The 26,586-nt window shown below is 34.0% G+C and overlaps 2 protein-coding genes and 1 long non-coding RNA gene across 8 annotated transcripts; 2 read left to right on the forward strand and 1 right to left on the reverse strand.

The window, feature by feature from the left end:
- Positions 1 to 3,351: 3,351 nt before the first annotated feature.
- On the reverse strand, positions 3,352 to 7,724 carry LOC141381217 (uncharacterized). 2 transcript variants are annotated; one of them, XR_012401054.1, is made up of 6 exons: positions 6,797 to 7,724; positions 6,437 to 6,492; positions 5,898 to 5,957; positions 4,992 to 5,101; positions 4,626 to 4,727; positions 3,352 to 3,581 (listed from the first exon to the last, which is right to left on the reverse strand). It is a non-coding gene; the product is annotated as an uncharacterized lncRNA (long non-coding RNA). The 2 variants fall into 2 exon arrangements; XR_012401055.1 differs by having other exon boundaries at positions 6,427 to 6,492; positions 6,797 to 7,695.
- Positions 7,725 to 9,293: 1,569 nt separating this feature from the next.
- On the forward strand, positions 9,294 to 16,217 carry zgc:173594. 2 transcript variants are annotated; one of them, XM_073934599.1, is made up of 7 exons: positions 9,294 to 12,171; positions 12,275 to 12,396; positions 12,761 to 12,875; positions 13,611 to 13,720; positions 14,622 to 15,550; positions 15,665 to 15,790; positions 15,903 to 16,217. In XM_073934599.1, exons 5-7 carry the CDS (start codon positions 15,500 to 15,502, stop codon positions 16,050 to 16,052), a joined length of 327 nt encoding a protein of 108 aa, XP_073790700.1. In that variant the 5' UTR covers positions 9,294 to 12,171; positions 12,275 to 12,396; positions 12,761 to 12,875; positions 13,611 to 13,720; positions 14,622 to 15,499; the 3' UTR covers positions 16,053 to 16,217.
- Positions 16,218 to 17,598: 1,381 nt separating this feature from the next.
- On the forward strand, positions 17,599 to 26,247 carry syt5a (synaptotagmin Va). 4 transcript variants are annotated; one of them, NM_001103137.2, is given in 10 exon segments: positions 17,599 to 17,750; positions 20,470 to 20,636; positions 22,541 to 22,555; positions 22,632 to 22,804; positions 22,922 to 23,011; positions 23,152 to 23,319; positions 23,427 to 23,594; positions 23,685 to 23,802; positions 24,475 to 24,608; positions 25,692 to 26,247. In NM_001103137.2, coding segments are annotated over 9 exon segments (1,233 nt in total). In that variant the 5' UTR covers positions 17,599 to 17,750; positions 20,470 to 20,479; the 3' UTR covers positions 25,902 to 26,247.
- The last annotated feature ends 339 nt before the right edge of the window (positions 26,248 to 26,586 follow it).

Raw genomic sequence — 26,586 nt, forward strand, 5'->3', positions numbered from 1 at the left:
TGTAGTAACCGTTTTTTATCTACTTACTAGAACATAAATATGCTCTTGTTTTGTCATCAGGTGGTTGAAAATTATGATCAGATTATTAAAAAAGATGTAAGCTGTTTTGTTCAAGTTAGTGATTTTATCACATTTTTTCTAAAATAATTCAACTATTCAAGCAGATCCAAAATACTGAAATTCTCAGATACTGAGAATGACAAGGAAAACATAAGAAGTGTCCTTATTGGGTGAACTGAGTTTAACGGCTTTAATGTGTTTACAACAGCTGGACTTAAATCAACAAACTGCAAACTAGGTCTAAAATTACAACGACCTGCTTTATGTGAAGCACTGCTGCCACACTATATTATCTATGGCCCTGTAGTTACACTCAGAGAGTCATTTTATACAGCACAGTGTTTTCACTCACAACATCAGCACCTCAAACAGCAAACTAACAGCAGTTTCCATAGGGATATTTTCCAGGCAGGTACCGATCAGGTCCAACCCTGCTTGGCTTCAGTGGTTGTGTTTGTTACCCAAACACCTGCTTGATTTCCCAGAGATGGGTTGTGGCTGGAAGGGCATCCACTGTGTAAAAAACTTGCTGGATAAGTTGGTGGTTCATTCCGCTGTGGCGATCCCAGATTTATAAAGATACTAAGCCTTCAAGAAAATGAATGAATGAATGAACACCTGCTTGACACACTATTGACTCATTAGCCCTGCCATACCCTCACAGGATATGCTTGTGCTTTATTAATAAATGTTGCTCAAATCAGCAATGGTCATGAACATCAGGGGTTCCCAAACATTTCAGCCTATATGACCCCCAACAATGCCAGTGATTCGTAACTCTCACTATGCTCTGAGGTGGTTATAAATCTACAAATTTTGCACGTAACGGCAATGCATAGGAATACACCAGAAGACATGAGCATATTATTAACACAAAAAATTCAACTTGATTAATTTAGTTTTTTTAACAGTACTTTGACTATTAACTACTATTAATATGAACTACTATTAATCTTCTGTACGTTATAGATAAAATATGGTAATAATAATTACTTATTAAAATGTGTTTAATCTCCAAGTAACCCCATGGTATGTTCCTCAACCAATCAGAATCAAGCATCCAACAGCCCTATACGTATAAACATAATTATCAAGTCACAGTGTCTGCCATCATGTAGTATTTAAATACACTCTGTTACACATAATAATGAGCATAGTTTACATTCCATTAACAATATTGTTCTTATAAGTTACTTGATACTTCCAGTATTTCACTTTACCAGCAGGCACACAACATAATAATAATAATAATAATAATAATAATAATAATAATATATTTTATTTATAAAGCGCTTTTCTAAAACCCAAAGCGCTTACAAGAAAGTAAAAACAGCAAAGCACACGCAGTAAACAATAAAAAATACAATAAAAAACATAGTAAGATTAAAAGATATCACACATTAAAAACAGACTTAAAAAGATGAGTTTTAAGTAGCTTTTTAAAAGCGTCCAGTGAACCGGCATTCCTAATGTTAGTGGGAAGAGCATTCCACAGTTTTGGAGCACGGAAACAGAATGCCCTTCCTCCCATGGTGCTGAGTTTGCAGCGAGGCTGAAACAACGTAGGAAGGACCCGAGGCAGAGCATAGACTGCGAGAGGTAGAGGAAGCGGATATCAGGTCACGAATGTAACCTGGAGCAGAACCATGAATCGCTTTATATGTTAAAAACAATGTCTTAAAATCATTACGAGACTTGACGGGCAGCTAGTGAAGCTGGAGTATAGGAGTGATGTGCGACTGAGACGATGTATGTGTCAACACACGTGCAGCAGAATTTTGGATGTATTGCAAAATTTTGAGAGAATTTGCTGGTAACCCTCCGAACAGGGAATTGCAAAAATCCAAGCATGGACGAGTCTTTCAGCATATGTTTCAAGCGGGCTATGTTACGGAGATGATAAAAGGCCATTTTAGTTACATGTTTAAAATGAGGCTTCAGACTAAGCTGAGAGTCCAGGAGAACACCAAGATTACGCACCTGCGGAGATGGTGATAAGACAGACCCATCAACCGTTAACTCAAATTCACTACACCTCTTGACGTTAGAAGGAGTGCCAACCAATAAAATCTCTGTTTTAGAACTATTCAGTTTAAGTTAATTATGTTGCATCCAAGCTTTAATTTCAGTTAAGGAAGCGTTAAGCGATGACATTAATGCCAATGAATTAGGAGAAGTGTTAATATAGATTTGTGTGTCATCGGCATAACAATGAGATAATACATAAGACGCTAATTTAAGGTTAGATTTTGATCCTGATGTCTGGTGACCAAAATTCAATCTCTAGCCATTGTCTAAAGACAATGTTATTTTGACGTCTAATAATGAGGTTAAATTATGTTGATATTTGGTTGATTTTAGGTTCTGTTGGAAAGTGTCAAAATGCAACATCTGATAGATGTTATAGTGGTAACGTCCCCACAACGTCAAGGTGTAACATGATTAGATGTTGATATTTGATTGTCAACACAGTCAACTGGTGTTGCACTTTATGGCAACAGTTATGCTGTTATTAATCTTTTAATTGTTTATGATATATAATTATCCTCTTGAAGTATCTTTAAAACACGTCACATGCTGTGGCTACACTACTGCATAATGTTTTGCTATTAGCTATTTATTACCTTGCGTATTAGTAGTCTTAAAAAGCTGCTAACCCCATTTCATTGTTTGTACTTCTGTGTGTTCATTGAAAAGATTCATTCATAAGTCTTTTTTTAGAGAAAACCAATTAATTTAGTGAGCAGCAACGTAAGATTGGAAATGTTAAACATTACTTTATATATATATATATATATATATATATATATATATATATATATATATATATATATATATATATACATATATATATATATATATATATATACACTGTAAACGATTTCTTGTTAAATCAACAGTAAGTTACTGGCAACAATTATCCAGTAGCTGCTGTATTTCATAAAACGGTAACATTACTGTAATACTAATTACATTAGTATTACATTTACTGTAAAATGTAATACATCATTTTACTGTTGTTGATTTTTACTGTAACACCAATTACAGTAGTGATACACATACTGCAAAACTGAAAACAGTATTTTATTGTACATTTTTACCATGAAGAACTACGGTATTTTAACGTTACTTTTATTATTACTGTATAGTATTTTACAGTTATTAAATGTTATTTTATTTTATTTAATAGTGCTACTTTATAATGGGTAAAAATGTTCAAAAATTGCACAAGTGTCATTTTAACTGTTCAAGAAATACAAGAAAAATAAAGAAACTGAAACTTTAACTTCACAATAAAGGTTTATTGTGTAAACCATGCTAAAACAGTAGCAATAATTCAATATAACAAAGCAACAGAACACTAATAAACAATTGATCATTAAAACCAGTCAACAATTAATGCATCAAAAATTATTACAATTTTAAAAACAGGTAAAAATACTGCTACAAGACAGGAAATGATGAAGGCCAAATGATGTGGAAAGGGACAGTGAAAAAGGGCAGCAGCACTTCTGATGATCCTGCAAAAATGACAGGCAAAATCAATCACTGAAGTAAAAACTAATCATCCCTCAAACCATTTAATTCATTCAGAAACGAAACACTGCACTGTTGTTTTTTTATACATATATATTTTTTATACATTTTTATACATATATATATAACAGTTATAATATATATAACAGTTTTTTTAATTGTTTTTGTTGGTGAAATACAGTTTGTTGTCAATTCACAATTACACTAACGTTAATGGGGAAAAGATCAGCGGGCATTGTTCTTAAAGATTGCTATTCAGGTGTCCACACAGGTGTATAAAAAATAAAGTCTCATCTTAACTTAATGTCTGACTCTGTATAGCTCGAATATCTGATTCCATGATCACACTACTAGTGCTTCCACGAATTTAAGAGGGGTGAACACAGTTCATTCTCACTTTAAGAGGCTACATATTTAAAATTAAATAAATTAAAATAATCTAATTTAACGTGACTAATGTTAATTAAATACTTTTAGGCTTTTAACACGTATAAATCCACTTCTAACTTACAGATAAGATTGCGTTAGAGAACATGAAAGCCGTGGGTGATTTTTTAAAATAATGCTAATGATGAGTTACTGATATTTGGTTTGCATAAAACAAAGTAATCACTAAGTATTCATTTTTGGCAAAATCTGCAGAGAGGCTCAGCGACACGAGGAAATGTGTTAAAGTTGAGTAGAGAACTAAAGAGCAGTCTAGCCTACTTAATGAAATGTTTGTAGTAATATTCTGCGGTCAATTCGTATTACTGTATTTTAATATGCAGCAGTGATGGCATGTCAGCGAGACAAATAAACATTTTATCGAGTCATTTCATACAATTTATTTATTTTTTATACAAACCCTCTAGTGACATTTCCTCAAACTAAATCATCATAACGTTACTGTGCACAGCATCAGTAAAACGTTGAGAATAATTTAAATACTTAATTTTTTAAAACAGTCACTGCTGATTAGAAACTAACATTAAAGCTAAGCTTACAGAAATCCTGTATGCATGACAATATAAATATGTATTACTCACTGATGTCGAAGCACTTCCAGGTCATCAGAGATGTAGACAGGACAGAATATGTGCTATCAAATGAGCTCTTGTGCAGCCATCCAGGTAGTATGTTCACCCACACTGTAAGAAACAAAAACAGAAACAATTTATTAAAATGTGAGGGATAGTAAACATGTTTGGTCTACAGAGAGAAGAAAATGTTTACTTTAAGCATTGAGCCTAATGAATCTATTTCTAAACTACATTTAACCTTATCACGGAAACAGCATTTTTGAGCTTTTAGACCAGGGGTGCTCAACCTTGTTTGCTTTAAATTAGAATTAAAACAATAAATCTCTATGTCAAATAAAATACTTCAGATCTAAATAAAGCAGGTGTTTTTACCTAAAGGTTCCTTCCCTCCAGTAAGTTTGGCTGCAAATCCCTCCACATCTGTGCTTTATTCGGTTCTTGTCTTAAGAGTAACTGGTATTCCAGGTCCATCACAATCTGGGCTAGAAGGACAATATGACAAAAGACAAGACACATATAAATAAAAGTCTCAGAATAAAATATTTAAAGGAATAGTTTACTATTTTGCCACTATTTACTCCACGTGTTTTAAACTAGTTTGAATTTCTGTTAAACACTAAAGCAGATATTTTGAAGAATGTTAGTAACCAGTAACTATTGACATCCATATTTGAACCAAATTTCTTTAAAAAATACGAGTTTGTGTTCAACGGAACAAATTAAATAACTATTTTGAAACAAGTGGAGGATGCCAAAGATGCTATTATTTTCATTTTGGGGTGAACTGTCCCTTCAATTCAAGTGTCAAGCAATAGTCATAAAAACTGATGTGTCGCTTGAGGAAAACTAAATCAAGTACCTTCTTTGAACAAGCAGAATCATTATGCCATTGTATTCAGTGATTCTCTTTTACATTTTCCCACTATAAAACGATAGCTTCAACATGCAATCCATGTTAAGACAAAAATGAATAGCATAAAATAACATATTGAACTAAACTTACAGTTTCCAGGCTGTTTGAAAAAAAACAAACACATACGCCCAGTAAAATTGCTAATAAACACAAAGACAACAGTTATAGAAAAAAATGTTTGTCTAATATTTACTCAGCACTTGGTAGGCAAATAGCATAGCCGTGGCTGTTTTAACACCAGATTTTTTTATCTTAGGAACTGCTGGAAGAAGAAAAAGAGGTTGTACATGAAACTCCTCACAACAAATCTGTGAACAACTTGACATTTAAAAATCTAATCAAAATGAGGAAGACATCGACATTACCTTGAATAATCAAGTGAGGAGTGATTGGTAGCATCAGTTTTTCAACATCAATTATTGTAGCTGAAAAACAGATAAATATAATAAGAGTAAAATAAGACTTAACATTAATTAATCTAAATCTATGGTACAACCATACCAATCTGTATGGGGTTAAAATACATTTGTACACAAATCATTCCCTGACCCCATCAATTTCTCTTAGATTAGGATGGATATGACTTTGGCTTATATCTGTGTACTCAGAACGTACACTCACCTCAGGTACACCTGAACACCAAAAATTAAATGTACAATTAATGACACACTATACATCAAGCTCATTAACATTATTGAGAAATAGACAATTAATATGTATTTTGTTAATATTAACGTTAGCTTAAAATAATTCAACTGCATTTAATTTTCAGCTCCATTTAATAAAACAGTTAAGACTCATTTCATTATGAGTTTAGTTTAAATAACTAACTTACAGTTGAAAAATTTTACCATAATGATAGCTTAGTCATAATGACTAACGTTATGTGAAGACCAGAGCTTACCTTAAAGGTAAACGTTTAACTTTTCATGGTGACTTCGCCTTCATCTCAGTGTTGTGCTGAAATAGAGAATTCATTAATGCAGTTACAATAAGTTGAAGTTATGTTTTTCAGGTAACTTAACGTATGGTCAAAAACTCACTCAAGATAAACTTACTGTACAATACCTCGCAAACACTACAATGACCGCCTGGCGTCTGTTATTTCTTGTTTAAAATACCGTTTGTTAACGGATAGCGTGACATAACATAAGAACCTACAACTAATGTCACTTGGTTAATTCTTTTAAATTACACACACAATACACAGAAATACTTATAAAACAATCCTTTAACGGACAAAATTTGACTTTAAAACACTTACCGAGGATGAATTCGCTGGATGAAAGACGACAGGTGAATTTCAAATTAGGAGAGCCGTTGCCTGCAGGTCGAGTCGTGTCCGTTCGGTTCTATGAATCGGCTCCTTAGTGAACAGTAAAGAATCGAACCCGCCTAAAACAGATTCCTTTTTGTATATGATTCATTACTATTTCGTTATACTGCTTGGCCACAAGCATTTATACACTAATTATACACTAATTGCATATTGCTGAATGTGCTTGTGAACACGTGTGATCAAATAATTCCCGAGCAAACGGTTCAATTCGGTTCAATACGATTCAGAGTCGCTCGAGTGCTGAACCGAACCAGTGCAAACGTGATATTGATTACAATATAGTAACATTGTTTTATATTCACTTTACCAGCGAAATTATTACATATATCTGACCTTGACAATACAAATAATGTTCGTTTGAAGTGTTTTGAGAATTAATACTTTTTTCTCCCAGAATTCATTTCACATCAACAAGCAAATGGTAATGGCGGATGAGAAAGCCCAGCTAATATTATAAATATTGCGTTTAATATGTCACGAAATGAAATTTTAACCGTGTTTCATGCGAGAATGTAGTTCTTACAAACTTAAATCTGTGGTTTATTTATAGATATCATGTGTAAATTGTAAGCGTGCTTTGCCGATAGCGGAGATTCTGACCTCCAGGGTGTCCATCATCACTCATGTATCCGGCGAAACGAGGTTATAATCGGCTAGACATGTGAGACTTGCCCCGGTCTTAGATGGCTCTATAATGAATGTGTTATGAAATTTAGTTTTAACCGTTTTTCATGCGGGAATGTAGTTGTTTTAAACTCAAGTCTGTGGTTTATTTATAGAGATGGTGGGTATTTTAAAATATTGTTTTGAAAATGCGGAGATATGTGATCTCCATGGTGATGACGGGTGCCCTAACCTCATGAATCCGTCTAAAGCAGGCTGGTCATTATGACATTTAAGCTAACTTTGGTTTCATGAATCAATTACTTTTGTTCCAGTTTACGTTTTGGTTAAGCACAAATTTATGTTGATTAAAAATGATTTAATATTTTCATGTTAACCTTATAAAATTAAGGTGCAGTACACCCAAATATGGAAAACCAGGGGACAGCTTTATGCACTGAACAGTCTGAAGAAATAGGTTATTTTATTTTTCTTCACAAAATACTTTGTCAAAAAAAATAAATAAACATAATAATAATATAAAGTGTGTGTAGAGTTTTTCATGGTCATTTGCAGTACTGTATTTAGATATACAGTAACTGATTTTTTCCCAAAATTCATTGTAAAATCTGCAGTAGCATACTGTTAATCATGTTCACAGTATGGAAATGTTGAGAATACATTATCATGCTGTGAAAACAGCAATATATACAGTAACACACTGTGCACAGCTTATACAGTAAACAACTGTTGAGAAATGCAGTATAATACCGTGAAAACAACAGAAATCGTTTACAGTGTATATATATATACATATATATATTTATATATATATATATATATATATATATATATATATATATATATATATATATATATATATATTACTTGTGATTTTTGAGTCCAGATAATCCAAAATCATTTCAGTCCAAGGTCCTATACAATAAGGCTCAGCGAATCTATCAAATTTACAGTGATTATGTATAGGAATATGTTTAATATCCTTGTACTACTTGTATCCTAGCAAGTACTCACATCTTCTCTGAGAAAGAAAATGCTGAGTCACAGAGACGCACCTTCATGATGGCTCTAGGGAGTTTGCACTTGTTGCTGACACAGAATGATCTCACAGAGGCAATGATTGGTAGAAAATTGTGTTGCTATTGTCATCTCACTGTAATCATCTAATCAATGTGGTATCAGGTCTCCAAATGCATTTATGAAGGACAAAATAACATTCCGTGAATGGTGAAATAGTAATAATGCAGGATTGTACCTGATATTTGCCATATTAAGAGCAGGCTCCTGAAGGTGTTACTAAACATCCCACAGTTTCAGATGTTAATGGATGTTTGCTGTTTTTCATACCAGTGGTTATAGAAAGGTTGTCAAATTGAAACTCAGTGATCAGAACTAGCTTGCTAAAGCAGAGAAAGTTGTTGGTAACACATTGATGAATATCTTTTATTTTAAAAAAGTATTTGTAACTTAAGTCTACAGCATTATTTGTCAGCTGTATTAATCATAATGTACACACAAATGAAAAATGCATGTGGCTGCAATAAAACTGTTTGAGTATGCCTATTTTAAGCCTATGTGATGATGTTTATAAATTGGAAATAATGTTTTTTATTGTTTTCTTTTAGATTAATCAAAAAAATTCAAACACTAAAAACACTGTCCATCAACCCCGATCTTTGTTATCTAAATTGCATCGTCACTCTGTTACTCAGCTCGTTGTTTGATTGGCTGGTTTCAGTTCCACTGACGCATCATGTTGCGAGCGTATAAAAGATGAACGCGCTCCTTCAGTTCACTCACAGCTTCAGGAAGATCTGGAGAGGTTCTTGCTTCAACAGTGATTGAACGGAACTTCGATCTCGCTTGACTTTATTCTAGCTCTATTTATTTATTTATTAAAGTATTTACATAATAAAACTTGTCGAGATGGAAACTTCTCAGATTCGCCAGAACTACGCCCGGGACAGCGAGGCTGCGATCAACAAGATGATCAATCTGGAGCTTTACGCTGGATACACCTACACCTCCATGGCAAGTGTTTATCATTCAGTCTATTTAAACAGAACCGTTTTCGGCGAGTTATTTATCTGTTTATTATTGTTTTCCATTCTTGACACTTCACTCTCACATGTTAAATAAAAGTTGCTCTAGAAAAGTACTTTAACAAAAGCATTTGATGGTCAGGAACCAGAGAACTGGCAAAGAACCAGCTGAAAACCAGCATCAAACCTACATGAGCAAGCTGTTTTTTAAGCTGAATAAATTAGACAATAAATAATAATAATAATAAAATAACAGTAATCTCATATTTTCCTTTTTTAGTAGAATTAATTTATTTGTAATAATGTGTTACATATTAAATCATTAGACACAACACTGCACTGTAAACGATTTCTGTTGTTTTCACAGTATTATACTGCATTTCTCAACAGTTTTTTACTGTATAAGCTGTGCACAGTGTGTTACTGTATATATTGTTGTTTTCACAGTATAATAATGTATTTTCAACTTTTCTATACTGTGAACATGGTTAACAGTATGTTACTGTAGATTTTACAATGCATTTTGGGGAAAAATCAGTTACTGTGCATCTAAATACAGTACTGCAAATGACCAAGAACAACTCCACACACACTATATATTATGATTATTATGTTTACTTATTTTTAGACAAATTATTTTGTGAAGTAAATAACCTAACCAGTTTCTTCAGACTGTTCAGTGCATTAAACTGTCCCCTGGTTTTCCATTTTTGGGTGCACTGCACCTTCATTTTATAAGGTAACATGGAAATATGAAATAATATTTAATAAACATAACTTTGTGCTAAACCAAAACGTAAATTGGAACAAAAATAATTGATTCACGTAACCAAGGGTTGTTAAACACAAAATGATTTCAAAGTCAGCTTAAATGTCAGAGTGACCAACCTGCTTTAGACGGATTCAAGAATATTGGGCACCCATATGGGCCACCGTAGAGGGCACATATCTCCGCATTTTCAAAACAACATTTTAAAATACGCATCTTAATAAATAAACCACAGAATTGAGTTTAAAACAACAACATTCTCGCATGAAAAACGGTTAAAACTTTATTTCATAACACATTTATTATCTAGTCATCGAAGACAGGGGCATGTCTCAATAATGTCTAGGCCGATTAAAGCATGAGGTTTGCCGGATACATGAGTGATGGAGCGCCGTCAACCCCTGGAGGTCAGAATCTCCCCTATCGGCAAAGCACACTTAAAAGTAGTCATGATATCTATAAACAAACCACAGATTTGAGTTTGGAAGAACTATATTCTCGCATGAAAACCCGTTAAAACTTCATTTCGTGACATATTAAACGCAATATTTATGATATGATCTGGCTTTTCTCATTCGCCATTATATTTGCTTGTTGGTGTGAAATGAACTCTGGGAGAAAAAAAATATTAATTCTCAAAACACTTCAAGCGAACCTTATTCGTATTGTTAAAGTCAGATACATGTAATATTTTCGCTGGTAAAGTGAAAAAAACACCAACAATATTACTATTTTATCAATATCACGTTTGCACTGGTTCGGTTCAGCACTCAAACGAGACCGAATCGGATTGAACCGTTTGCTCGGGAATTATTTTATCACACGTGTTCACAAGCACATTCAGCAATATGTGTATAAATGTATGTGGCCGAGCAGTATAACGAAATAGTAATAATTTATTGTTGTGTCTTAGAATAATTTACAAAAAGGAATCGGTTTTAGGCGGATTCGACTCTTTACTGTTCTAAGGAGCCGATTCATAGAACCGAGCCGACTCGATTCGACCTTCACCAGGCAAGCAACAGCTCTTCTAATTTGAAATCCACCTGTCGCCTTTTCCTCCTGTGAATTCATCCTCGGTAAGTGTTTAAAAGTCAAATTCTGTTCGTTAAAGGGTTGTTTTGTGTATATTTCCGTGTAGTGTGTGTGTAATTTTAAATAATTAACCAAGTTACTTCAGTTGTAGGTTCTTATGTCACGTTATTCGACGCCAGACCGTGTTTGTAGTGTTTGCGAGGTATTAGATAAGTGAGTTTATCTTAAGTGAGTTTTTGACCATAGTAACGTTACCTGAAAAAAAAAAAAACTTTTACTTGGGGTTAACTACATTAATGAATTCTGTATTTCAGCACAACACTGAGATGAAGGCAAAGTCACCATGAAAAGTTAAACGTTTAACGTTAAGGCAAGCTCTGGTCTTCATGTGGTCATTTTGACAAAGTTATCATTATGGTTAAATTTGTAAACTGTAGGTTAACTAACTTATTCAAACTAAACTAACAATGAAACAAGTCTAAACTGTTTTATTACATTGAGCTGATAATAAAATTCAGTTGATGTATTTTAAGCTAACGTTAATATTAACATAATTCATATTAATTGTCTATTTCTCACTGGTTAATGAGCTTATTGTATAACGTTAGTGTGTCATTAATTGTACATTTTATTTTTGGTGTTCAGGTGTAAGGAATGATTTGTATACAAATTTATTTTAACCCCACACAGATTGGTATGGTTGTACCATAGATTTAGATTATTAAATGTTAAGTCTTATTTTACTCTTATCATATTTATCTTTTTTGCAGCTACAGCAATTGATGTTGAAAAACTGATGCTACCAATCTCTCCTCACTTCATTATTCAAGGTAATGTTGATGTCTTCCTCATTTTGATTAGATTATAAAATGTCAAGTTGTTCACAGATTTGTTGTGAGGAGTTTCATGTACAACCTCTTTTTCTTCTTCCAGTAGCGACGCAGTGGCACAGTAGGTAGTGCTGTCGCTTCACAGCAAGAAGGTTGCTGGTTCAAGCCTCGACTGGGTCAGTTGGCTGAATACAATGGCATAATGATTCTGCTTGCTCACAGGAGGTACTTGATTTAGTTTTCCTCAAGCGATACATCAGTTTTTATGAGTAATGCGTGACACTTGAATTGAAGGGACAGTTCACCCAAAAATGAAAATAATGGTTTCAAAATAGTTAAAAATAGATTTTTTTTGTTGCATTTAACACAAACTCATATTTTTTTTTAAAGAAATTTGGTTCAAATATGGATGTCAGTAGTTACTGGTTTCTAACATTCTTCAAAATATCTGCTTTAGTGTTCAACAGAAATTCAAACTGGTTTAAAACACATGGAGTAATGGTGGCAGAAAAGTAAACTATCCTTTTAAATATTTTATTCTGAGACTTATTTTATATGTGTCTTGTCTTTTGCCATATTGTCTTTCTAGCTCAGATTGTGATGAACCTGGAATGCGACACCAGTTACTCTTAAGTCAAGAACCAAATAAAGCACAGATGTGGAGGGATCTACAACTAAACTAACTGGAGGAAAGGAACCTTTAGGTAAAAACACCTGCCTTATTTAGATCTGAAGTATTTTATTTGGCATAGAGTATTATTTTTTTAATGTTATTCTAATTTAATGTTATGTATATACTGAATATAAGTCATTTAAATTTCACAAATGATTGAATATAAAATATCATCTAGATGTCTTATTTTTCATTGTCTTAAACAGGGGTGCTCAACCCTGTTCCTGGAGATCGACCTTTCTGCAGAGTTTAGCTCCAACCCTGATCAAACGCAACTAAACAAACTAAATAGTATCTGAAGGAGCACTTGGTAAATAAAGACAGGTGTTCTTGATCAAGGTTGCAGGTGAGCTCTGCGGAAAGGTAAATCTCCAGGAACAGGGTTGAGCACCCCTGATCTAAATGCTCAAAAATGCTGAAATAGATTCATAAGGATTAATGCTTAAAGTAAATGTTTACTTCTCTCTGTAGACCAAACATGCTTAGTATCTCTCACATTTTAATAAATTATTCATTTTGGTTACTTTTACACACACACACACACACACACACACACACACACATATATATATATATATATATATATATATATATATATATATATATATATATATATATATATATATATATATATATATATATATATATATATGGGTAAGCAAGTATTTAATAAATAAAATTATTTAACCAAATGACTCTATTAACCTAGCTGCTGGGAAAAAAACATGTAAAATAACAGATTTTTTTTTTTTTTTTTTTTTTACAGTGTGGGTGAACATACTACCTGGATGTCCAACAAAGACTGCACAAGAGCTCATTTGATGGCACATTCTGTCCTGTCTACATCTCTGACAACCTGAAAGTGCTTCGACATCAGTGAGTAATAAATCTTCATATTATTATGCATTCAGGATTTCTGTAAGCCTATCTTTAATTTAAGTTTGTAATCAGCAGTGACTGTTTTAAAAAATGTGGTATTTAAATTATTCTTAACGTTTTACTGATGCTGTGCACAGTAACGTCATGATGATTTAATTTGAGGAAATGTCACTGGTTAGGTTTAATAATATTTATTTGTTTCACTGACATGCCATCACTGCATATTGAAATACAGTAAAACGAATTGACTGCAAAATATTATCACAAACAATTCTAGTAGTAGACTGCTTGACTACTCTTCAGTTCTCTGCTCAACTTAAACACATTTGTTCGTGTTGCTGTGCCTTTCAGCAGATTTTGCCAAAAATGAATGCTTAGTGATTACTTTGTTTTATTTGAACCAAATGTCAGTAACTCATCATTAGCATTATTTTTTTAGTTAGAAGTAGATTTTCACATTTTAAAAGCTTAAAAGTACTTAATTAACATTAGTCACGTTAAATTACATTATTTTATTTATTTATTTATTTTTAATATGTAGCCTCTTAAGGTCAGAATTAACTGTGTTCACCCCTCTTAAATTCGTGGAAGCTCTAGTGTGGTCATGGAATCAGATATTCAAGCTATACAGAGTCAGACATTAAGTTAAGATGAGACTTTATTTTTTACATACCTGTGTGGACACTTGACTAGTGTTGACTTGACTGATCTTTTCCCCATTACTGTTAGTGTAATTGTAAATAGACAACAATCTGTATTTTGCCAACAAAAACGACAAAAAAACTGTGTTTTATTTATATAAAACAGCAGTGCGGTGTTTGGTTTCTGAATGAATGAAATAATTTGAGGCATGATTAGTTTTTACTCCAGTGATTGATTTTGCTTGTCATTTTTGTAGGATCATCAGAAGTGCTCCTGCCCTTTTTCACTGTCCCTTTTCTACAACATCATTTGGCCTTCATCATTTCATGTCTTGTAGCAGTATTTTCACCTGTTTTTAAAATTGTAATACTTTTTTATGCATTAATTGTTGACTGGTTTTAATGATCAATTGTTCATTAGTGTTCTGTTGCTGTGTTATATTGAATAATTGCTACTGTTTCAGTATGGTTTACACAATAAACTTTTATTGTGAAGTTAAAGTTTCAGTTTCTTTATTTTTCTTGCATTTCTTGAACAGTTAAAATAACATTTGTGCAATTTTTAAAAATTTTTTTTTGCTCATTATAAAGTAGCACTATTAAATACAATAAAATAACATTTAATAACTGTAAAATACTTTACAGTAATAATGAAAGTAACGTTAAAATACCGTAGTTCTGCATGGTAAAAATGTACAGTAAAATACTGTTTTCAGTTTTGCAGTATGTGTATCAGTACTGTAATTGGTGTTACAGTAAAAAAATAAAACAGTAAAATGATGTAATACATTTTACAGTAAATGTAATACTAAAGTAATTAGTATTACAGTAATGTTACTGTTTTATGAAATACAGCAGCTACTGGATAATTGTTGCCAGTAACTTACTGTTAATTTAACAGGAAATCGTTTACAGTGTGGTTATAACGGTATAAAAATGTTTTTTGTCGTGTTAAAAATGAACTGTCCTTGATGAAAAGCCTTGTAGTTTAACATGTATAATAACATCAATTCTTATTCCTATCTCTGATTTTCCACAGGCTCACTACTTCAAACGGGACGATGTGGCTCTTCCTGGATTTGCCAAGTTCTTCAATAAGAACAGTGAGGAGGAGCGCGAACATGCTGAGAAATTCATGGAGTTCCAGAACAAGAGAGGTGGACGCATTGTCCTTCAGGACATCAAGGTGCTTTTCCTGTCATTTATTATTTAAAGCATTGTAACATCAGCAACTCTAGACACTGTTCTGTTGTTTAGGAAGGGTCTTAACTTGCTCACCGATCTTGTATTTGCTCTTCAGAAGCCTGATCGTGATGTTTGGGGAAATGGGCTGATTGCTATTCAGTGTGCTCTTCAGCTGGAGAAGAACGTCAACCAGGCTCTGCTGGACCTGCATAAGCTCGCCACTGAGATGGGAGACCCTCATGTGAGTTACCACTTAATTAGCCTACATGTGACTTTGTAAAGTAGTTTATTAGATTAATCACTTTTCTAGAAAGGTGTCATCCTAAATTCTCTTCTGATGTCTTGACCATCAGCTGTGTGATTTCCTGGAGACTCACTACCTGGATGAGCAGGTTGAGGCCATCAAGAAGCTTGGTGACCACATCACTAACCTCTCCAAGATGGATGCTGGAAATAACAGGATGGCGGAGTACCTGTTCGACAAGCAAACCCTGGACAGCTAAACTCAGACTGCTGATCATATCAAAAGAAAAATAATAGAAATTCTATTATCTTAAAAAGTTCTTATAACACACATCTGTGCAAAATTTGAGAGGTTTAGAACTTAACATGAAGTAATTTGAATGTGAACTTTTGGTTAATTTAAATAAACATTTTGACCTGAATAATCTTGTTTTTGTCATTTATTCATTTACTTTTGGCTTAGTCTCTTAATTCATTAAGGGTCACCACAGTGGAATGAACCACCAGCTTATGCAGCATTTGTTTTACACAGCAGATGCCCTTCCAGCTGTAACCACTGGGAAACATCCATACACACTCTCACACACACTCATAGCTAATTTTGTTTTTTAAATTCACCTATACCTGCTTGGTTTTGGACTATGGGGGAAACTGGAGGAAACCCACGCAAAATTGGGGAGAGCATGCAAACTCCACAGAGAAATGCCAACTGGCCCAGCAAGGACTCGAACCAGTGACCTTCTTGCTGTGAGGCGACAGTGCTAACTACTGAGCCACCTCGTTTTTGTATAAATACATAATTGTGCTGTGACTTTGCAGGCTGTATTTGATGTATATTTACTGTAAAACTCTATAAGTTAAAGTAACTCAAACCATTTGAGATAACCATTTAAGTTCAAAGACTAATTCCGAGTACTGTGAACTTACTCCATTTGAGTAAACGGAGAAATTTGAGCACAATAAATGAAGAGAACTTAAACCAACTGAGTATTGTAAAATCCAATAAGTTAAGGCAACTCAAACCATTTGAGGAAACTATTTGAGTTAAAAACTAATGAGTACTGTGAACTCCCTCTAATTAAGTGGAAGTAATGAGGTATTTAATTAACTCATTGCCTTCATCACTGAGTTCAAAACTCTTTTCATATGAGTAGAATTAGCTCAGTAAATTTGAGTTAACTATATTTCATTTGATAAAGTTGAATGTTGGGTTTCACAGTATTCAAATGTTTTAATACTCATCATACAGAAAGAGCCATTAAAAGTGGTTAAGAAAAAAGGAAAAATGCAGTACCCTATATAGTGCCATCTTAAAATCTTTATGTGGTCTTTTAACTTAATAATACAAATACCAACATGAATTTAAATGTGCAGGATATTTCATTTTACCACAAGAGGGTGGTGTTTCCTCAGCTCATGACCGTAAACGCCAAAGAGCCGATACGTTGAGGTTTTCAGGTGATATATTATTATTATTTCCAATAAATCTCAAATTGTCATCTGTGTGTGATATTTCATAACCAATGAACATGTTTCACAGCTTCCTTGTATCATAGCCTATCAATCATGCATATTAGCTCCAACAATGGCTGAGCCGCCGACTAATCCGATTGAGAAGGGTCACTGAACAAAAATATATTGGAAATTAGAATCGGATAAACAGTATGCTGGAGATTAAACGAGATACTAGCAAATAGGCATACGTGATGGATGAAATAAGACTGTCACATGCGAAACCGCAGGACACATAACTGCGAACAGAAGGGAAAGTACGATTAATCCAAGTGAAAGAGGGTTTGGCGCTTCAAATGCGCTTTGGGGAGAGAGAGGGACAGATGATAAAGTGGATGAGGAGTGTAAGTTGGAGCAGTGTGTGAGAGGGCTGATGCGCAACTGTCCTTTCCAAGCAAAACACACATTTATATCAGTATAAGAGGGCTGGATCAGTGGCAGATCAGGTAAGTTTTATCATTGTTTAATATTTGATTCATTTTGACCAGCGCGTCATATAAAGTTTTTGGAAAAGGTTCACCTTTTGTGCAGTGTCAATGAAATATCTGTTGTCAGTTTATAGTCAATGCATAATACAGCCTGCCGTTTGTAACATCAAATGATTACAGAGACTACATGAAATACTTTGAAAAACGTGTAATTAAAAATTGACACACAAAAAGGTTTTATTTAAACATTACAATAATAAATATTTAAGAAATATAAAAAATAATAAGCTTTCAGCAATTAAGTCGGGACCAGGCTACAAACCAGTCCACATAGTTACCTAAATAAAAAAAAATATTTAAAATGAATGTAAAACAATGAAAACGGTGGTACACTGTGGTATTGATAAATTAATACTCATTATAAATTGTTCTTTCTTTTTTCACGTTTTGAATCGTTAATAAATTACAATAATTTCGGTAATAATGTTTTAGATGAGTTTTTTCGACTAAATTAATGCTTATCTCTGTGTGACCTCCAGTCTTAGACAACAGTGTGTATTAAGCTTTTTTCTTCCTTTTTTTTCTTCTTTTTTTTCCAAAGAAAAAGGGTGTCTGGATGAGATTTAGGTAATCCGAAAAAAAAGAAAACAGTAGTGCTGCGCGCTGGTGGACAAAGCAGCGTTGAAGGGGGAAAAAACAAGGCCGCGTGATGCGGCTGATGGCCTGTGACGCACTGAGCGACAGGCCTTCTTTAGCCAGATTAGGACAGATCGTGTTTGTAGTGACACAAATTACGAGTTTGAACTCTCATTATAAACTTACAAGGTATCTGCATTCCGTTGAAAAGATTATAAATATTTGCCTAATATTGGGAATAATATTGTAAAATTGGGATTAATATGTAACATTGTAATATTGTAAATAAGATTATAAATATTTGCATAATATTGAGAATAACATGGTAATATTGGGTTTGATTGTGCAGTTGTAAATATAGATTTGCGTAATATTAGGAAATAATATTAAATTTTGAGAAGAAAAGCAAAAATTTAAAAATATATATTTTGCACGGTTCATATGTTGTTGTAACCTACTGTAATTGCATTATGTTCCCATGTAGAAAAAGTTATTATACATTCAGTTAGATACTTAATAGGAAAAATGGCAAAGAACATGACTGCTGGGCTACAGGCACATGCACTAAATATGTATCCTGCATATAAATACAAAGAAATTGCCCTAAACAAAAATATACTTCTCAAAAAATAAATAAATAAATAAATAAATAAAAATAAATAAAGGGAACACTTGGAGTTACACATACATGCATACATACATATAAATGATAGGCTACTTATAATTTTAATAGGCTTATAACATTTTAAATGCAAGAAATGAACCATTTTTTCTGTCCCCCTCCTACAGTTCACAGGAACATATTGTGTGCGCGCACATTTTAATATCTACATTCGATCAAACCTCTCCACACATTATAGTTTTCATTATTATAAAGATTCAATGATTAGTAATGTTCTTCACAGTACCATCAATGCCTTTATTATCATGGATTTCTGAGGCAGAGTTAAGCTAAAAATAATTCAAATATAGCAATGACACATATATCCAAAAAATCATTTAAACAATCCCCCAAAATATATCAAATCTTTTACATTGGCCCTTATTTAAAAAGACTTTTACAATAAATGTTTTGACACTAAATGTATGTGTGTCCAGTGCAGAATGAAATATAAAATATGTAAATAATGTAATGAATTCTATGTATTCAAAGTAACTATTTAAATTTGAATCTTATTGCCATGTTATGCAAATGCAAAGTGATTTCTGAGTCACCATTATTCAACACAAAAAAAAAATCAACGATACATTTTAATATTTAAATCATATTTTTAGGGTTCGACTTCAACTTGAAGCTTGCTTTGGGTCAGTCTTTAGAAAAAACAAGGAATTTTATCATTTTAACTATATGTCTGTATTTGTCCCTCATTTTATATCACTCATGGACAGTCTATGTGGCTGACGATTACGAAGCCACTGGAAGAGAATAATCACAAAATCCTGCCCTCATAAATCCAGCCTTGACCTTGAACATGTTCTGATATACAATAAAAGTGCAGTGGTCACTCGAAGTCAAAGTCCTCTTCATGGCCGTCTGGTGACACAATGCCATTGGCTATATTGTGAAAGCGAGGCAGCAAGGGGAGGCCCCTGTTCCTAATTTACTTAAACCCAAGGATTTTTGGATTAGCTTTGGCAATTAATCTTGTTACGCATCTGCTGAGAGTGACAAGAGGTCAGTTTAGCAGAGCAGGGCAGGCAGAGATGACTATTGTGTGTTAATGTGTTTGATAAATATTAGAGTTTTGGAGCACATTTATAGTATTTGGAAACATATGGCCGTTACGTGTGCATGGTTGTGTTTTGGCATTCAAGAAGGATTAACAACAGACATGCTAAGCGCCAGCGTGACCGCTTAGTCCATCAAAAGTCACGCCAGAGACACAAAGAGGGCAGAGGGAGGGAAATGGAGAGATACTGTAGTGTGGATTTGACAGAAGGATGGTTGGAAAAGTGTACTGTAAATTATAATAATAAAAAAGAATGACATTAAATGAATGCTTTAGATGAAGTGAGATGGATTTAGGAGATATATGGGATTTGGGGCATTTAGTTTACATAGGTTATTTCAGGACAGTAATAGCCTGTTTTATGTTTCTAGCTGATCAGCCATGCGATTGGCCAGTATGCAGCATCGTGGGCGGAGAGCAGCAGAATCAGAGGAGGAGCCTAATCGTGCTCCGCCTCCTCCTCCCCCTCCCTCTCACCACTCCCACAACTTTGTAAATATGAAGAACAAGTTCTTCAATGAGCTTGGACATCTACCTAGTAAGTAATTAATGTATCTCAAGATGTCTGCCATGCTTCACTTCAATCCCAGCAATCTAATAAAGTCAAAAGAACATTATATATAACTGTTTATATATATTATATATAACGGTTTATATATAAAGGTTCTTATGTTGCGAAACCAGAATTCAATGTCAGGAAAACATTTCTGACAAAGATATTCAATGGCAGCTAATGTTGATATTTTAATGCTTTTAATTCATGCCATCATCATGCCAACATCCCATCAATGTCAAAAACCACCAGATGTACTAATAGTAAATTTGTCAGCTTATACTAAAAGCCGATTGTGGTTTAGCATATTATGCTTATTTTAAATAACTTTATTCTCTATTTCAACAAGTGGGTTCCAAAGTAACTAATCTCATAAAAAGAAAACATGCTTAAACCAATACACTCATAAAAAATGTGGGGTTGTTTGAACCCAAATTTGAGTAAAAATAGATGCAATGGTTGGGTTAAAACTATTATTTAAAAATATGTAACCTAACCATTAAGCCAACGCAAATTTTACCAAAACATGGGTAAAACAAACCAGGAGTTTTAGAGTGTTCTTAAATTCTGAGGATTTAAATTAAATTTTCATAACTGATTTAAATTTTGCATCTCTAAATAACATTAGTTATCATTAGACTGTATCATTGCTAACCAATTCACAGTCATTTTAAAGAAAAGACGTTTTCTTTACACTATGAATTCTATATTTTACAAACATCTATTTTTTTGAAAGACATGTTTTTAAACTATATTTCTGATCCTCAAAATTTCTTGCAATATAATCTGAAATTGATCATTTGTTGATATATTAGTGCAGGGGTTTTCAAGCTTTTCAGCCCGCGACCCCTAAAATAACAATTCCAGTGACTCTCAACCCCCAAATTCCTCAAAGGTGGTTATAAATACACAACAATAGGCCATTTAAACATTGTTAACACAAAAAAGTGCAATAGTCTAACAACCACATCATTTTTATAGTTGTTTATTAATTTGTTTAATTTAATATTAACCTCACCTAAATAGACTGGTGGACACAAGATTTTCAGCACAAGTCTATACTTGGTTTAATTTTGGAGACCGCCACTCAGAGATCATCTTCAATGTTCAGTTGTTGGCCTGTATTTGATTTTTAATGTTTTGATTGCCATTAATCTGCTGCAGCTGACGCTATTGCGGTGTTGTTAACCGAACGTTAACACACAATGAAACTATGAACTATAAAAAAAATTATAATTTAAAGGCTGACGGCTTTTCATTTGCATGTTGTTGTTTTTTACTATTAAAAAAATACCATTTTTATATTTTGTGGGTTATGGTTAAAATATGGTAATTCTAATGGTTGAATAAAATTTGTTAGACTTTTGGAAATCACCAAGCGGCCCCCTGTCATTGTCCCGCGACCCCCACTTTGGGAACTACTTAGTGCACCACTGCCATTTCCTTAAGAGACATTCAATTTAATTAACCTTAATTGGGTAAAGCTTTTCCCAACATTTTAGATTTAGTTTTAAAACAGCTATGGTAATTGATAGCCCAAACTCAGTGCATATACAATGGTAAAATATTAATGCCCTTATTGATATTCAAATTTCATTGTATTTAAGCCATGTAATTAAGCTAACAACCTAACATCTGTACAACTGGCTCTTGAAATCAATCTGAGTTTCTATTTTCTTTCCCCCACCAAATAAATGACATCTATCCAATGTCATTCTGACATTAATTAAAGTCTGGTCTGGTTCCAGCTGGCATCATTCATGTTTCATCATATTATCATTAGTAACACAAACTGCCATCAAACATGTGTGTGTGTCTGTGATAAACTTATTTCTCCATTTTCCCATTTCCATTTAAATCCTTCATGCTTTCATCTATTCCATAAACAGACCACAAGATCAGAAGTAAGTTTCAATTCGTCAGATATCAGTTCATCCATTTATTTTAAATGAACTCTGACTGACTTTCTCCTCTTTACAGTGCCCATGTGGGCTATTGGTGCCATAATTGTGGTTGTGCTTGCCTTGGTGGGCTGTTTTGCTTTTTGCATCTATAAGAAGTGCTTGGGAGGTAAGAAGAAAACAAAAAAAGTCAGAGAGAGAAAGGGAGGACGACGGAGGATGAAAAAGGAAGGAGAAGAAGAAGCAGGAGAGGTAAAAGAAATTCAAAACTTTCGTCTGTAAAATGTTTCTTTTTTTAAATACATGGGTCATTTTTGGACTTAAGGTTTAAGTATTTACATTTAAACCTCCATTATTCAACCCTCATAGGAGCAACCTAAAGAAGGAGAGGGCGAGGGAGAGAAAGAATATTATGGGAAGTTGGAGTACACTTTGGACTATAACTTCACTGAAAATCAGGTTGGTTCAAGTAGACGTTTCCATATGCATACTAATTGCAAGATAAAATGATTAATGTCTTACACAAACCAAAAATAATGCGTGAGTAGTTACTTTATATTGAACACCTGACCCACAATCTCTTTTTTAATAATCCTCAGCTCATTGTTGGCATTTTACAAGCCCAAGATCTTCCTGCCATGGATATAGGTGGAACATCTGATCCCTATGTGAAAGTTTATATGCTGCCAGACAAGAAGAAAAAGTTTGAAACCAAGGTCCAGCGGAAGAACCTGTGCCCTGTTTTCAATGAAACATTCATATTTAAGGTATTGCGGTTATAGATCTAAAAATTGGCATATTGGGAGTTGTCCCAAATGAATTTCTTTGTACAAATGTTTAGGTAGTGATTTTGTTTTATTCTCTCGGTTTCTAGATCCCGTTTAATGATCTAGCAGGACAGACTCTGGTCCTGCAGGTGTTTGACTTTGACCGCTTTGGTAAACATGATGTAATTGGAGAGATCAAAATCCCCATGAACAGTATTGATCTGGGCCAGCCTATACACGAATATAAAGACCTGGTTGGAGGGGAGAAAGAGGAAGTAAGGCTTTCCTTTATCTATTTTATCCTTTATAGATGCCATTGTTTTTGATGCCTTTCACCAAAACAATTTGGTCTTTCTATCCATCAGCAAGAAAAGCTGGGAGACATCTGCATTTCCCTGCGCTATGTGCCTACCTCTGGAAAGCTGACCGTCTGTATCATGGAAGCTAAGAATCTAAAGAAGATGGACGTGGGTGGTTTATCAGGCAAGTGTGGTTATTATGTCAAAATGATATATTTATAAGAGATTTTCACACTGCATAAATGGAGTTCATCCAACAATGAAAATTATGGCCAAATTTGCTAGCAATTTGAGTTCCTTTCTTCTGAAGGTATTTTGGATGAATGCTAGACTTGACTACCATAATATTTTTTCCTACTATGGATGTCAATAGTTACCAGTTTTAGTGCTACGAAATATTGTCTGAGATGGCCAAGTAAAAAATGGTATAACAACCAGGTAATGAACTAGGCATTGTTGTTTTTACTACTCACAGTAATGGCCACTTTGTAAAAGTTTTAATGAATGTCCCACAGTGCAATTCAAAAGTGTAAATTGATGGAAAACATATGTGAACCGTGAAACTGTTAACAACACTCTTCTGTTTACACTAGTTTAAAATGACCCAGTTTACTTTTTCAGTGAACTATGTTGAACCCTTTAAGTTGGCCTTTATATTGACTATGAGCTGCCATTATTTTAAATTCCACTGTATTTAGATAAGAATAATGTACTTACAGTAGCTTGTGATGCAGCTAGACAGCACATATGTTTAATTATTCTCATTAAATATATTTTTTTACATTTAGACCCACATTTCTATCATAGTATACTAATGCCATTTTTATGTCACGCTTTAATTCTTTTCCTCTTTCAGATCCTTTTGTGAAAATAGTTTTGCAACACAATGGAAAGCGCATCAAGAAGAAGAAGACCACGGTCAAGCAGAACACACTAAACCCATACTTCAATGAGAGCTTCAGCTTTGAGATACCTTTCGCTCAAATTCAGGTAACCATTTGATGCATGGCTACTGCTTCTGTGCTTTATTTGCATCTATTAAACACCACCTGACAAAAGTATTGTTGTTGATCCCAATTGTAAGAGCAACAAATAATAACTTGACTTTTAGGAGATTGACTTTTAATAAACGTGGCAGAAGATACAGTTTTCTGATAAATCATTTGTTGAAAAGCATCCCAATCATCACAAATACTGCAGAAGACCTAATGGAACCTGCATGGGCCCAAGATTCTTACAGAATCAAGTTTGGTAAAGGAAAAATCATAGTTTGGGGTTACATTCAGTATTGGGGCTTATGAGAGATGACAACATCAACAGCCTGAGGTATCAAGACATTTGTGCTGCCCATTACATTACAAAACACATAAGAAGGCGATTTCTTGAGCAGGATAGCGCTCCTCCTCATTCTTCAGTTTCCACATCAAAGTTCCTGAAAGCCAAGTAGGTCAAGGTGCTCCAGGATTGGCCAGCACGGTCACCAGACAACAACATTATTGAGCATGTCTGGGGTAAGATGGATTAGGCATTGAAGATGAATCCAAAGAATCTTGATGAACTCTGAGAGTCCTACAAGAACGCTTTCTTTGCCATTCCAGATGACTTTATTAATCATTTATTTGAGTCATCGCTCATGGGAGTCATACACAATAGTAATTCTTTCTCCACTGCACCATGACTTTTTATTCTACACTGTACATTATTTCTGTTAAGTGACAAGATTTTTGTCTAAGCAAAGTCAGACCTTACTGTCTCTTACTGTTGCTGATTAAAATAATTAAAAATCAAGGCATGATCATATTTTATTTAGGTAAAATAAGCGTAGTCTAGAGACCTTTGCCTTTCATAGAAGTCGAGTTATTATTTGTTGTTCCTAAAACTTGTATAGGTGACATGGCTTTTGTCAGATCGTGCATTTACAGGTTCACTTTTTGGTCCTCTAATACCTCAGAATGCCACCTTTTGCAATTGATTGTAAATGGTTATTGGTAAAATAATCTGCAAGAACTACTTTAAGAATAAAGTGAACTAATTTATTATACCTATTTTTCTTTTTCCTTTGTGTCCTTGCAGAAGGTGCAAGTGCTGATTACTGTCTATGACTACGATAAACTGGGAAGTAATGATCCAATCGGGAAGTGCTGGATAGGGTTTGGTGCTAGTGGGGTTGGCCTGCGTCATTGGTCAGACATGCTTGCCAATCCCAGACGACCCGTGGCCCAGTGGCACACACTTCAGCCTGAAGAGGAAGTAGACGCTGCCCTAAAAGCACCCATTCGCTAAATGTCACACTAATCCACCCTTACCGAATAAAGTTTTCAGCACACATCCGGCAAAGCATCATTTCAATCTTATTCATCCTGTCAGTGAGGAGTTTCTTTCTTTTATTCTATGCACATCATTATATCCTGTAACCTTCTTTACTGTGAAATCACTTTTATAAATGTCACTATGTATAATTTGCTCGTGCTTCTTATTCAAATGTCTGTATGTGAATGATAACAGTGTGTTTGTGTTTGAAAGTGTTGTATGTGTGTATCTGTCCATGTGAAATCGTCCTGTTTGGCCTCTTTTTTTCTGTGACTCAAGATGACTATAAATACAGTATCTGGAATATAACATTTTTAAACACGTGTTTTCATTTATATACGTTCCCAAAGTAGGAGTTCATCGTAAATATTTTTTAAATATCTACTGGAAAACAGTTGTTTTATATGGCAGTATGTAAACATGCCTATCAAGAGCAAATTTCTGGTAGGTTTCAGTAGTGTTTAGAGATGTCCAGTTGTAGTTGGAAGCCTGGATTAATCTTGTGCCGTTTCCGGCTGTGTTCCAAGTGCAGTGCTGGACTAAGCCATACATGTGAGCAGGGAATTAGAGCCAGGGAAGGGTGGGTGTGTGGAGAGGATGAAGGAGACCAGAAAGGACACAGATAAAGTCCGAGTAACAGATAGTGACTCGGCTGGGT

Source organism: Danio rerio, chromosome 3 (assembly GCF_049306965.1).
Source record: "Danio rerio strain Tuebingen ecotype United States chromosome 3, GRCz12tu, whole genome shotgun sequence".
NCBI classification, from domain to species: domain Eukaryota; kingdom Metazoa; phylum Chordata; class Actinopteri; order Cypriniformes; family Danionidae; genus Danio; species Danio rerio.

Coding starts and splice junctions, on each gene's coding strand:
- zgc:173594 (XM_073934599.1), top strand. CDS start 15,500: ATGGAGTTCCAGAACAAGAGAGGTGGACGCATTGTCCTTCAGGACATC. Junction 15,551..15,664: donor TTGTCCTTCAGGACATCAAG/GTGCTTTTCCTG, acceptor TTTGCTCTTCAG/AAGCCTGATCGTGATGTTTG. Junction 15,791..15,902: donor CTGAGATGGGAGACCCTCAT/GTGAGTTACCAC, acceptor CTTGACCATCAG/CTGTGTGATTTCCTGGAGAC.
- syt5a (XM_009299530.5), top strand. CDS start 20,480: ATGCGATTGGCCAGTATGCAGCATCGTGGGCGGAGAGCAGCAGAATCA. Junction 23,595..23,684: donor TTGGAGGGGAGAAAGAGGAA/GTAAGGCTTTCC, acceptor TCTATCCATCAG/CAAGAAAAGCTGGGAGACAT. Junction 23,803..24,474: donor GGACGTGGGTGGTTTATCAG/GCAAGTGTGGTT, acceptor TTCCTCTTTCAG/ATCCTTTTGTGAAAATAGTT.